Source organism: Protopterus annectens, chromosome 11.part0 (assembly GCF_019279795.1).
Source record: "Protopterus annectens isolate FY-2018-M chromosome 11.part0, PAN1.0, whole genome shotgun sequence".
NCBI classification, from domain to species: domain Eukaryota; kingdom Metazoa; phylum Chordata; order Ceratodontiformes; family Protopteridae; genus Protopterus; species Protopterus annectens.
In genome coordinates this window covers 150,595,443-150,609,058 of record NC_056745.1, presented here as the reverse complement: position 1 = coordinate 150,609,058, position 13,616 = coordinate 150,595,443, and the positions used below count along the sequence as shown (strand labels likewise).

At 38.9% G+C, this 13,616-nt stretch overlaps 1 protein-coding gene across 1 annotated transcript in view; it reads left to right on the top strand.

The window, feature by feature from the left end:
- The window catches only part of WDR91 (WD repeat domain 91), a 1,072,555-nt gene that overhangs the window by 682,727 nt on the left and 376,212 nt on the right, over positions 1-13,616 (top strand). The window contains exon 9 of the mRNA XM_044087550.1: positions 5,969-6,115. Within this exon, the coding sequence (XP_043943485.1) occupies positions 5,969-6,115 (147 nt within the window). The remainder of the gene's footprint in view (positions 1-5,968; positions 6,116-13,616) is intronic.

The following is a 13,616-nucleotide window of genomic DNA, read 5'->3' as shown; positions in this document are numbered from 1 at the left end:
CCCTTCCCAGCTCCCCTTCCACAGGAAGTCTGGCATCCTCTGACAGTGGTGCCTCATTGTCAGCCTGGTACTACTACTCACCTCTACCTTTGCACTCACTCTGTCCAAGGGACCATTACATTCTTAACATCTCATTTTGTTATCTTGCATTCGGTCAGGAAGCAGAACAATAAAAATGCATTTGCATGTTTAAATCTAGCAATTTAACTCTTGGTTAAAACAATATAAAGAGTGTCTTCATCTAGACTCTTCAGCGCCACTTTCTACATCAAAGGATCACAACATGCTTTACTTTTAGTCAGTAGAGAGCACTGTTGTTTAATTTTTTCAGTTCCACATCTAACATCAGTTTTTTACATTTAAGACAACAAGTCTGTGACTTACATTGATATTTACAAATTATAGAATTATCTATAAAATTCTCTCTGGCTAGGCTGACAGCCTTCACACTATTCACAACCAGTTCACTGCACAGCTGGATATTCCCCTTTAGATTTCAGACGTAGTTAAAGAATGCCTTGTGATTATCCTTAGCTAGGGAGATTATTTTTGCTTCATAATTAGCTTTGGAGGACTTGACAAGATCTCTAATTTGTTAGTTTAAGCTAGAGAGGGGTTTCTTCTAAGTCAGTTCCCTCTTGTTGTTGAACATTAGTTTCTTTCTCTTGTTGTGTAGCCTGTTTATATGAGGAGTCCACCAGGGTGGCTTGTTTTTTTGGCAAGACCTGGGTTTTAATCAGCTCAGGTGGAGCTGATTCTACACAGCTGCTTACTTAAGTGGTTATACAGGGCAGTGGTGTACACACCTGCATAGGAGTCTATCTTATCTGTGTTCAAGGGGCTTTGAAACTTCTTATACCATCACTTAGTAGGAGGTAGTTTGTGGTTGAAAAATTCTTAACTGTTTTTGAGCTTGATAGGGTATCTAGTCTTATCATTACATTGAACGAGATTGATTTATGGTACGATCTTACCAGGGATGACATAGAAGGTCTTTCTGACCACAGTGGCAATACAGGGGAGGGTGCAATGGTCTCCCATGTTAGTGAATACTATGGCCAGGACATTTGAGCCTCTTGTGGGTGTGCTGACTAGCTGTTGCAGAGCATTTGTATTGACAAAGTACAAGAACCTCTGAGCTTGCATGTTTGTGTTCATTTCCCAGTCAGCGGTAGGATAATTAAAGGTGGTGGGCTATAAGCAAGTGACTCCAATAAGTCCAGGTGTGTGGTGTGCTTTTCCTGTTTCATGGTGGGGGATCTATAGCTAGCTGTGATGTGGTGGTGGTGGCTTTGCCTATAGTAATTGGCCATGGAGTAGCTCAAGTCATACTGTTTGACCAGTCTCGAGGTGTACTTATCCTTAATGAAGATGGATACACTTCCTTCTTTGATTCTTTCATGCTCAGTTTGTGGTCTGAATATATGGAAGGCATTGTAGTCCTACATGGCCAGGGTGCTTTCCGTGCCTGTGAACCATGTCTCAGTGACTGCACAGACATCAGCATCTTCCAAAGTGAGGAGTGTTTCCAGGGAGTGCACTTTGTTGTTTAGATTCCTAGCATCGAGCAGCAGTACCTTGATCTGATGTTGTCATTCTCATTCATTCCTCAACTAATGGGTCTGGATCCAACCTTGGATCCGGCTCAGCTGCATTCACTTAGCCCTTCGGATCCAACAGTTGAGCTCCTTCCTTTACCTATAATGCCTCAGAACTCTGTAATACTCCAAATCTCATTTGCCGCTCCTTCACTTCAGATGTGAATCATGCTCTCTTGAGCTTTAAGGGTGTTTTTAAAGGGTTTTTGTAAGTAAAATAGAATTTTCTTACAATTCTTCTGACTTTATACCTTTCACCATTCCTTCTTTTCTAATTATTGTCTTATTCTGCATTAGGCTTTAAAGTTTTTTTTTCCATTTCCTACCTTTTTTCTAGGGTACTGTGTACCATTGTTAGTATTCTTTTTTCTTTCTTTTCTTCTCCTCATAGGGTACTTCTTGTATACCATTGCTGGTATGTCTTCTTTTCTATAGTTTCTGCACTTTAACAAAAAAAAAATCTTTGTTTCTCTTTTTTTTTTTTTTTTTTTTTTTTTTGCTAAAATGGCTGAAAAGCCAAATGGATTTTAAAAAGTGTACTTCTGTGGTCATAAGATACCCAATTCTGATGCCCACAGGGAGTGCCCAAATTGAAGCGTCTTGTCAGATTTGTGCAGGCTTCAATTCTCAGGCTTAAGTAATCTCCGCAATAAGCTAGTCTTAAAAGGGTTGTTTCATTCTGCTTCGGCTGTTAGGCATGCATAGACAGCTCCATTTTTAAATCCACAGGATAAAGGATTGTAGGAAAAATAGATCAGTTGTTTGTCTCCTTTGCCCCCAACAGGTTGTGAAAACTAGTTTCCAAAGTTACCTTAGCTAAGTGGTTAACAGATTGCATATCATTTGTTTACAGTCAACGTGGCCTTTTCCCAGACCTCAAAAACCCACTGCACTAGATCCATGGGTACTTCATCTGCTTTTTGGTCCATAATTTCTGTTGATGATATTTGTGCTGCAGCCACTTGGTCCAATGCACATACCTTTATTCGTCATTACAAACTGGATTTGATCTCCAGAAACAAAGCTGCTTTTGGTTTTGTGGTACACCAGAATATACTTCCATGAGGGCCACCCAGGGTTAATGTAGCTGGGGACTGTGTCCCATCAGTTGAGGAATGAATGACACTGACATTAGATAGTAAAGTTATGTACTCACCATAACTGCATCTGTGTTGTCCATTTTCATTCTTGCTGAGCCTCCCAACCTCCTTCCTCTGCCTGGTCATCTGGTAGTGACTTGATAGTTTTTTTCCCAGAATCACTGTTCCAATTTGAGCCCCTACCTTTTCTATTGACTTTCCTTCTGTATTGGCTATGGTTAGTCTTTTTGCTTTCAGGGCAGCAAACTCGATCTGAAGTAATACAGGGTTCTGAGGCATTATGGGTAAAGGGAGGAGCTCAAGAGTCAGATCCGAAAGTCTAAGTAAATGCAGCTGAGCCATATCTGAGGTCAGATCTGAGATCCATCAGTTGAAGAAGAATGAAAATGGACAACACAGATGCATAGTTATGGTGAGTATATAACTTTAATTGTGCAGCAGCCTTTCTAAACTCATGGAAATTATACAAATACACCCTTATTTTCCCTTTGCCACTCTGCAGTTGCTTCTCTTAGTGTTCTGTCAGATCCACTTTATTCTGCAAAATTTTAATATTTGTCAGTCCCTTTAAATAAGTCCTGTTACTTTTTCACGTGTTTGTTTCTCATTTATTTCTACCCTCTTTTCAAACTCTTATTTTCATTTTATTCACTAGCTACACCTTCCAAAGAAAGTTCTGTTTTCCCAAATAATTCTAGAATCATTTCCAATATCTGTTCCTTTCTTTTTAACAAGTAGAAAAGCACCAGTGTCGCATTTTTGCTTCATTACCTTGCATCTTTATCTTAATTTTTATCGGTGCATGGTCTTGAAGTAGTTATTGGATGTGTTGAAGCTTTCATTTAAATACATAGGCTTCTGTGAAATTTTAATTCTCTCCAGTCTAGCCCAATTATTGTACCCTGAGGAAATAATATGTAAATTATGTCTAATTTCCTACTACTGCATTCACATATTCCATTCTAAATATGCTAATATATTTCTTCAGAAATCTGTCTTCTTTTGTTACAATTTCCTTTCTAGGTTCCCTGGTACATCCTCACTATTGCAAATCCAGTTCCAGTCCTAATCCATAAATAATGCTTGCTGAAAGTTGATTATTTCTCCACAGTTATTTTAAACTCCATGATAGCTATTTTTGGTGGAATATAAGTACATGACAGTATAATCCTTCTCCCCAGCCAGTCACTCCTTGCTACAACAAATCTACTGTTTTATTGTCTTGTTTTTTTCCATTGGAATCCCTCTAGCAATCAGTATTACTCCCCATTTCATTAAATGTGGCACTCTGTAGAACATCTGTTTTGAAATCCTTTCATTGCCAAATTTACATTTTTATTTATGTTCACACATGTCTTCTGCAACTTTGATATTTGCACCCTACATTTATTAATGTAATTCAGTACTGTTTTCTTTTTGTCTGTACCTGTAAAGCCATTTACATTCTGTGATAACATGGAAAGAGTAGCCATTGTGATAGAAAGCTACTACTCTCACCTTTTATATATGTGACAGTTCTGCTGAATGTGTATTTCCAGCTTTTGACTTGCATGCACTCATGAATGTTAGGCAGATCTTTTAAGCAGTTACTTCTTATCTCCATTTGAACCTATCACATTTTTCATGACTTTTTACTTCAACAAAAACACTCAAACTAAAAACTGTCTACATTTTCAGAACCCCCATCCCCTTTTAACTTAGAAAGAAATGCACAAAACTAGGTACATTTTCAACAAATTAAATGTACCCCTCCAGATAGGAGCAGTTGCCCAAATTGATGGCTCACCCACAGGCACTACCTAATCTAAAGTTAAGGTTACCCATGTTTTATTTTTGAGCTGTACTGAATCTTTATTGTTATTGTTAACTGTACTGCTTTATATGGGCTTTTTTACACTTTGGCTAAAATAGGTAAACATGGATCAGCACTATATCCCTGGTCAACAAATGTAAATAACTAAATAGGTAATATGATGTCATTTTTATATATGTCTATATACATTTTCATCTTGTTGTTAAATCTGAACCATTAATTAGTTACAAAATGTACTGCGTAAACACTGCAGTTTCAGTAATCATATTAGTTCATTAAATTATTGGAATTTTGGATCCTCCATTTTTCCCCTCACCTTTCTTTCAGCTTTTCATATTCTGTAGTAAGTTCCATGTTCATTATTTCTTGTACCAATTTGTTTAGATCATGTGTTTTTTTTTTCCTTTACAAATGTGTTGCTTCCATTTTTGTGTATTGCATTTCTTTGCCACTAAGAGCAGTAACTGTAAAAGTTACCTTTAAGCTTTAAAGTGCAAGTTAATGTAATCTGCAATTAACACAAGTTGCCCAGGCCATAAAACATTTAAAATGTATTGCAAATCTTGTTTGTAAGTAAGCAAACCAATACATCCCAAGAAGATGTTCAGCCAGTTGCTTGGTGCATTTGTAATATACCTCCAAGACTTATTTGATATGTTGGGAAACAGTCAACTTAATTTAGCCAGTGTATAAAAATACTGTTATTGCCAACCAGAAAATAAAAATCAAAACTCTCTTGCATAAGTGGCATACCTGGGTACTACTAACACATCCATTCACAGTTCCGTGGGAATGGCAGTATTTACTTTGTATTCCCATAAGCATTTATGTTTTTCTGTTTTAATATGCCTACCTCCTAGTAATATTTAGAGTACATTTCTTGTAATTCCATTCTGTTTTGGAGTCAAACCCTTACCATGTCAACCAAAGAGCAGATATTCATGTAACTGGTTCAAAAGTAGCACTTATGTGAACTGGGTAGTCGACCAAACTGGCTGTTGTATCAGGAAAATATTTGATGATAAAACTCTTCCAAAAATGCTAAAAGAATCCTCTAATCCTTTTATAGTAACAACATGGTTAACTTGCAGTTATTCTTTCTCTGTGATCTTCCTTTTTGTGCAAGGAGAACGTAAGTAGAGCAAGCTTGTTTATTAACACATGCTTGTTACTTCTTATGCCTTTTGGGTCTTGTACTGAAGGTTTAATAAGATGATTCTACCATTTTGTTTGACATTGTTGACTAGTCTCTGCAGTAGGACTGAAGTGTTACTTGTCCATAATGTATAACTGGGGTATGTGTTTGTGTTGTTGTGTTACACTATGCTTGTACTTCACCTTATTGTTTACTTGCTGTACTTGTATTGTTTAGGTTGTGACATGTTCCATCTGGATCAGCATATTTACCTGACCAATAAGTTAATTAAAAACTAAATACATCTTTGTTTGTATTTTAGATTCCTAAAGGAAAGGAAACTGCAGTGGTAACTAAAGATGTTAAAAATCTGCTTAGTAGCCCTGTAACGAATGAGCCAGTATCTGGTCAGCAAAGGCAGAAGAGGCTCCAGGAACATGGAAAAGAAAGGAAGGAGCTGTTTGCCAAGGTAAGCTGTCAGGTCAAATATTATATTAAGAAACCACATGGTCCTGCAGAGAGTCAGCTGTTTAGCTTACACTAAGGTACTGCTGTCAACAACAAGAGCATGTCTATGAGGTTAGCCATCCCATTTATGCAGTGGTTAGGTTTCTGCTTTTGTTATTGGTGACCCCAAGTTCAGGCAGAGGTCCAGGATGGCAGATAGAGAATTGAGTAGTAAAACTGAGTCTCCATCTGTGTGCTGTCCTTCACTGGGGAAAGGAAGGGTTGAGTGACCTTCAGTTCTGTACTTCATGGCAGAGGCCAAGTAAGTCTTTATTTTAAACAGAAGTTGTTCAGCATAATGCCTTCAGGATGTCCTTTGTATCCAGTCCCAGGTAAAATTAATGTGGAAATGTAGAATGTACATTTAGCTGACAATATGATGTAGTTCAACTTACCAAAGCCACATAATTCAAGAATATGCAAGAATTATCCAGCTTCACTTATTGTGCTTGATTTGATTAACATATTCAAATTTCTAATCTGTTGCAGAGGCATTATAACATAAGGGATCAGGGGTGAAGGGTTCCAGCTTTGTTAACCAGAAGGATTTGAAAGTGCAGGCTTTCAGTTTAGCATATACAACTTTCCCAGGCTGCCAGTTTTTCAATTTTTTACTCTTAGTGTGTTTTGGGTATTCTTACTCTCCAGATCTTTTTTTTTTCTCTACTGATTATCACATTTCAAAAATGGCCACAGGCTGTGTTTCTTTGAAAAGTTATTTAATTTTCTTTTGTGAGAAAAATCCCATTATTTGATTTTGTTTCCTTTGTATTTCCATTCATTTGATGACTTTCCACTATTAGAAGAAATGTTTAGGTTAGAGCAGATCTTTACTGTCATTTTTGGCTTTTTCTTTTTCTGTCCTCTTGGCATTATTGTTTTAAGCTGCACCCCAGTAGTTAGTTTAGTTTTTCTCGTCAGTTACTGCTAACAACAGTTGTCGTATTTTGTCAGTGAGTTATATTTGGAGCTTATTCTGCTGTGCCATTTTTCTCTTTGTTGCTTTTCATATAAAAAAATCCACCTTTTCAGGGATTTCTCCTCTCCCACCAGACCAAACTATTATTTTATCATAAATGTTGAAATGAACTGGAAAAACCCAAGAACACCAAACTTCAAAGGCCACAACCTTGTAGGAACAGCTGAAAGATAAATCCAGGCCAAAAATAGATCATGGTTAAACCACCAAATCTTTATTAAAAAAACTTCCAAGACAGTTAAGCACTTTCATTTCTTGTAAGAAGCTTCATCAGAACCAGTCAAAAAAATGTACTGCTAGTACTTAAACCAAAATTCAAAACCCATGTGATAACTATTCTAATAAATCCATTAAAAGTTAAAGTAACACCATAACATCTTCAAGATCTTTAAATAGCAGCATAAAGTCTTTTAAAACAAAACATAACACCTTCAACATGTTATAAAATGACTTAAAATGACTGCACATAAATAAGTGTGAAAATATTTTGGAAAACAGTAATTATATATGTGTATATATATATATATATATATATATATATATATATATACACACAAACACACACACACACATATATATATATATATATATATATACATATATACATACACACACACATATATGTATATATATATATATATATATATACACACACACGCACACACACATACATATATATATATATATATGTATATATATATATATATATATGTATATATATATATGTATATATATATATATATATATGTGTGTGTGCACACACATAGTACACGTGTTAAAATGACAAGTTTGAATGTAAAATTAAACCTCCAAGTGCTTCAGCTTTAATAAGCAGTTCATAGAACACAGATCATTTAGACCTGGCCAATTCATAGCATTCAATAACAGCTGCTATTTTAACTCACATTTGTCTAAATGTTCATTCACAATAAATCCTCTCAAATCCTTCTTAATTTGTTCCATGACTGTAAATTTGAAAAAAAAATGGGAGGGATAATCCCTATATGCCTGTATAACGTGGTTGCAGTTTTGGGTTTCTTGATGTCCAGTATATGCTTATATACCCTATCTTTCAGTTGTCTGGAGGTTTTCCCTGCATAGAAGACAGGGCATGTGGAACAGCAGGCTACATAAATCACCTGCTGTGAATCATAAGTAAAGTGCCCTTTTACTTTATAAGTATTACCATTAACAGATATATTGTCTGTTCCCATCATTATAGGGGCATTGTTTACACCTGCCACATTTTACCATCCCTGCCTTTCTATTCACTGTCCCCTTGTTTTATTCCAAAAGTTGTTTAAAGTACTTGTCCTTCCTATATATAATATAGGGTTCACTCCCCAAAAATTTAACAGAATGGTTATCGGTGGAAAATAATACCCAATTTCTCCTAAGGGACTCTGAAATAGCACAACTGTCTAAAGTGAAAGTGGTGATAAAGTATATATGGTTACCCAAACCAAATTTCATCTTTACCAGCTGCCTTCTCATTCTGTGAAGATGATATACCTGACGCCAAAGTATCACAGGGAGGTGGACAAAGTAATGGCACATAGAAACCATGAATTTTCTTGTAAACAAACTCATTTCTTATATCAAGTAAAAATTTCATAGGGTACCACCTCTTTTCAAACATGTCCAAAACTATGTCACATTCATTGAAAAATGCATCAATATCCATAATCATTCTGGCCAGTCTCACCAGCTGGCCTTTGACAGTGGCCTTTTTCTGATATTTTAGGTGCCAACTCTTATAGTGAAGATACAAATTAGAAAAAGTTGGCTTCCTAAAAATGTTGGACTTGAAACATTGAAGGTCTAGATTTTTAGTAAGTTCGATATCTAAAAAAAAAGATATCTTATTGGTAATATAGACCAAAGAAAATTTTAGAAATTCAGTTGTTTCATTTAAATATTGTTTAAATTCATCCAAACTTTCCCTTGTTTCCATCCATAAGATAAAAATGTCGTCCAAATAGCGGGTGTAGAATGCCGAAGACTGTTGGTAACCACTGTTAAATACAAATTTAGACTCACACTGGGTCATAAAAAGATTAGCAAAACTGGGGGCACAAGCTACACCCATGACCTGTCTAAAAAATTGGCTTTCAAAGAAAATGAAATTTTTGCGTAAAACTGTTCCCATAAATCACTACTTCACCCTATCAAATTGTAATTCACCAATTTCAAATAGTATTTCTTCGACCCATTCAAGGCCGATAGTGTGAAGGATGACAGAATATAAATTCAGATCATCAGCCATTGCTAATATGCAATTCTCATTAAATGCCTTCTCGATTTTAGTCAGAAATTGTCAGGAGTCCATACACAACTGTTGTAGTTTGTTTATAGATTCTTTTAGTAAAATATCAAGACGTTTGGCTGTGTAATGGAGAGTTGTTTAAATCTTTATGAATTTTGGCTATGTTAAATATACTCGCAATAACTGGTTTGCTGTTCTCTCTAAAATTATACACATTCTGATCAAGTTGGGTCTTGTGGCTTGTGCCACTGGTGTATTTCATTTTGGTTCTCTACATTACCCTCTTTGGCCTATCTGCTGCACAAAGGATATTCCCAAAGCAGCTTGCTCCTGTGATAACCTACTACAGACTGCAGGTATTCACATTTTTCCTTATCGGTATGACATTTTTTTGCAAAATCTTTTTCAAATAGTTAGGATTCTCCTGCTTTGGGGTAAGGGATCTCCTACACAGGCTGGAGATCCAGGAGAACTTTCAAAAGTCTTGTTAGACTTCTCACTGGATTGTTTTCCTGAGGTGTCTCCTGAACACCACAGTTCAAAGAGCTATTCTTTCAGAGGAATAAACATATCTGTATTTAGATCTATTCCTGAGTTTTAGCACTCAGACAACTTTCTCAATGATTTGGGGTTCTGGATCTCTTGACATCTAAGATACTCGTGGTACTTCTTTCAAGACTGCACATGAAAATAATCCAGTGGTACCTGAATTCTTTATGGTCACAGAATCACCATCCCCTGGCATTTCAGATTCCAGTTTTTGGGATTTGTGAAAAAGGATATTCTGTCATGAAGACACAAAATTTGTCAAAGTCCAGATCTTCCATTCTCACTGCCAGCCACAGTAGATGTTTCAGATGTTGCTTGGGAGCAGGGTCTTTGGAGCAAAAAAGACTGACCAAAACATAAACTCTGCAAGTGTTTACAGGCAGCATCAGCGTGATTTGGTACATAAACAAGCAAGGGGGAGCCAGCTCTTACCCTGTGTACAGACTAGCCATGGTAGCCTGGGATGGAAATATGTCATTCTAATGAAGCTTGCTCACTTGAGCGCAAATCAGCTGAAAAAGTTTGTCCGAAAGCACTTTTCAGTAATAGTGTGGGATTCCATTTTCTCCACTGTCGTCCATCCTCGGAGTAGGTATATTTAAGTTCAGGGGCATGCAGGAGGGCTTGCAGTCTGCAAAAAAGTAGATTTTTTTCCCTTTTGCTTTACCATCAATCTAGCAACATTAATCCAGCTGGGATGTAGCTTTTCAGAACAATCTCATTCTACAAGTGTCTTGCATACTGACAGAACAAAATTGTGCAGTTGACAAGCTGAGCAGGACCAGGACAGACCCTTATGAATGGAAACAGAGTCAGAGGGCCTGCCAAGATTTGATCCAACTGTGGAGAACACCTCTATTAGATCTTTTCGCCTCTGCTTACAAAAATCACTTGACAAAATTCTGCTCCAGGACTTCAAGCAAGAAGGCCTGGAAGACTGATGCATTTTCCTTTCCTTGATCAGGAATGATGTCCTTCAAGGATGCATCTGCAGTCCTAACAAATGGGTTGTCCTGGTCAGGCAGCCCTTCGGTCGGCCGGATTCCAAAGTCTGGGTCTGGCCTCGGCTGATGTCGCACTTCACCCGACGTCATAGCTGCAGTTTAGCGGGTATAAAGGCATCAGCCGACGCCATTTTCCTCAGTCTTTCTTGCCGCGTGGCGCCCGAAGCAGAAGCTGTTCGCAAGTGCCGGTCGGTCAGAACCAGAGATTGCTACTACCGAAGACTTCTAAAAAGCTAAGTACCCCGTTGGGGACTCTTTCTTGCCTCAGCCGATGTCAGAAAAAGTGAATAACTGTTTAACTTGTGGGAAACAAATACCTCATAAAGATTTCCACTCTTACTGCCTACCTTGTTTAGGCCCAGACCACGACGTAGCAGCTTGTCTAGCCTGTGCTTCCTTCAACCGACGAACACTTAGACGTCGGTCGGAGTTTGCAGAGGAGTTTTTCGCCCGCTTTTGCTTATATCATGCCGTCGGAGACTCCGACTTCACATTTAGCTAAAAAGCTTAAGGAAAAGGACCGACACTCGCGGTCCGCGGTTTCGGCAGAAACCGCGGTTAAGCCAACCGCGAGTGTCTCTGTTTCGCCGGCGAGTCCGGTTCTTCCTTCGGCCGAAAGCTTGCCTCCTTCTACCGAGGCCTCTTCCAGCATGGCTGAATCTGCTACTGAAAATCCACCTGCTCTTACAGTTTCTCAGGATTTATCAGATACTATCCCCTTGGATGTATCTACTCCTGCACGTGGAGCTGCTAGGCCCCCTGCATCCATGTCAATTAAGGCTTTTGCCAGGGCTAAAGCAGCTAAATCTTCAAAGGCCGTGCCTGCTAAAGCCCCCTCTCACAGGCCTAGCTCTGGTACTCAAATGCTTAGTCTAGCAGAGGATCTCATTTCTTTGATCAGGGGAACCCAGTCTCACCCTGACAGGGCCTCTCACCCACCTCCAGAGTAGTGGCTTAGAGCAGAGCCCCCTGAGCCAGTTTCTTCAGATTATTCCTCTGATGATTCAGAAAATACAAATCCTCCAGAGGGCCCTTATTCTCCAAATGAGGACTCTGATGCAGAGGATTCCATACCTTCTGCCTCTCCTCCTGAGGAATTTTCTTTTGGGGAAACCTTGCATGCCATGAGGGAACAATTTCAATGGCAGGGCCAGGATTTTTCAGACTCTAGGAAAAGGCTTAGGACCTTTTTACATTTACCACAACATAGGCCTTTAGCTATTCCTCCAGTACTTACAGTTGTGGATGATGCATTTAATGATGCTTGCTCTGCCCCTGACTCACTGCCTCCGGCCCCTGCTAAGCCCGACAGATACTACAGGGTTCCGGACACTCATTATCATTTGTATAAGGCTCCTATTGCAGATCCTGAAACTATTTCACAGGGCCCCAAAGCTGTAGCAGCTGCCTCTGCCAAAAAACCCCTCCCCTCTGAAAGAGAATCTAGGGCATTGGAGAGATGGGGTAAAAAAGTTTATACTTCTGCTACTCTTTCGGCTAGGGCCTTAAACTGTCAATTCCACATGATTCAGTATCAGGAATTTCTGTTAGATCAGTTCACTAAAAAACTGTCCTCGCCTGAACCTTTAGACCGTAAGTCCCTTCAGGATTTGGTGCATAACACTCAGCAGGTCAGTAATCATTCCTTAAAATGCGGCTATGATGCACTGGAGGCTTCCTTTAGATCAGCTATGACTGGTACAGTGATCAGAAGGCATGCATGGTTAAAAGAGCAATCCTTACCAGACCATGTAAAATCAAAGCTTCTAGATGCTCCCATGGAAAAGCACAGTTTGTTTGGTTCCCCTGCACAGCAAGTGTTGAAGAAGGTGGAAGAAAAAGCTAAATCTGTCCAGACAGTCAAGGATTTCTTACAGGTCCAGCCTCCGAGGTTTAGTAGGAACTGGCCTTCCAAGAATTGGTCCTTTCCAGACACCACCAGAGCACAGAGAAGCAGAAATAGATGCCCTAGAGGCAGAGGTCAATCCAGAGGTGCCTACAGGGGACGTCAGTGGCAGCCTAACAGCCAGAGAACTACTGCCACAGATCCAGCCACTACCACCTCTGCAGGACAATCACAGTGACTTGGCTCTGAAACCGCCTACCAGGGAACAACTGGCAGCACCCTTAGGCGGAAAATTAGCCTTATTTTCAGTAAATTGGCATTACATTACAGGAGACAAATGGATTCTACAGACAGTAGACAAAGGCTACAGGTTTCACTTCCATACTCTTCCAAGGAAGAGAGGAATGCCAAACCTACCTCCAAACCAAAGGACAAACGCTCTACAGCAAATAGACCACTTACTAAGGATGAGAGCTATAGAAAAGGTACCGGCTATGGAACAAGGACAAGGATTTTATTCAAGGCTTTTCCTAGTACCAAGAAAGGAAAAGCAATGGAGACCTATCCTCGATCTGTCCGCTCTAAACACATATCTCATTGTTCCAAAATTCAAAATGCTGACCCTACAGCAACTTCTTCCCATGCTGGGCAAGGAGTCTTGGCTGGTGACTCTGGATCTCAAGGAGGCATACCTGCACGTCCCCATACGACCAAATTGCAGAAGATACCTCAGATTTCTTGCAGGATCAGAGCATTATCAATTCTCAGCATTGCCTTTTGGCTTATCTACTGCACCCAGAGTATTCACGAAATGCCTGG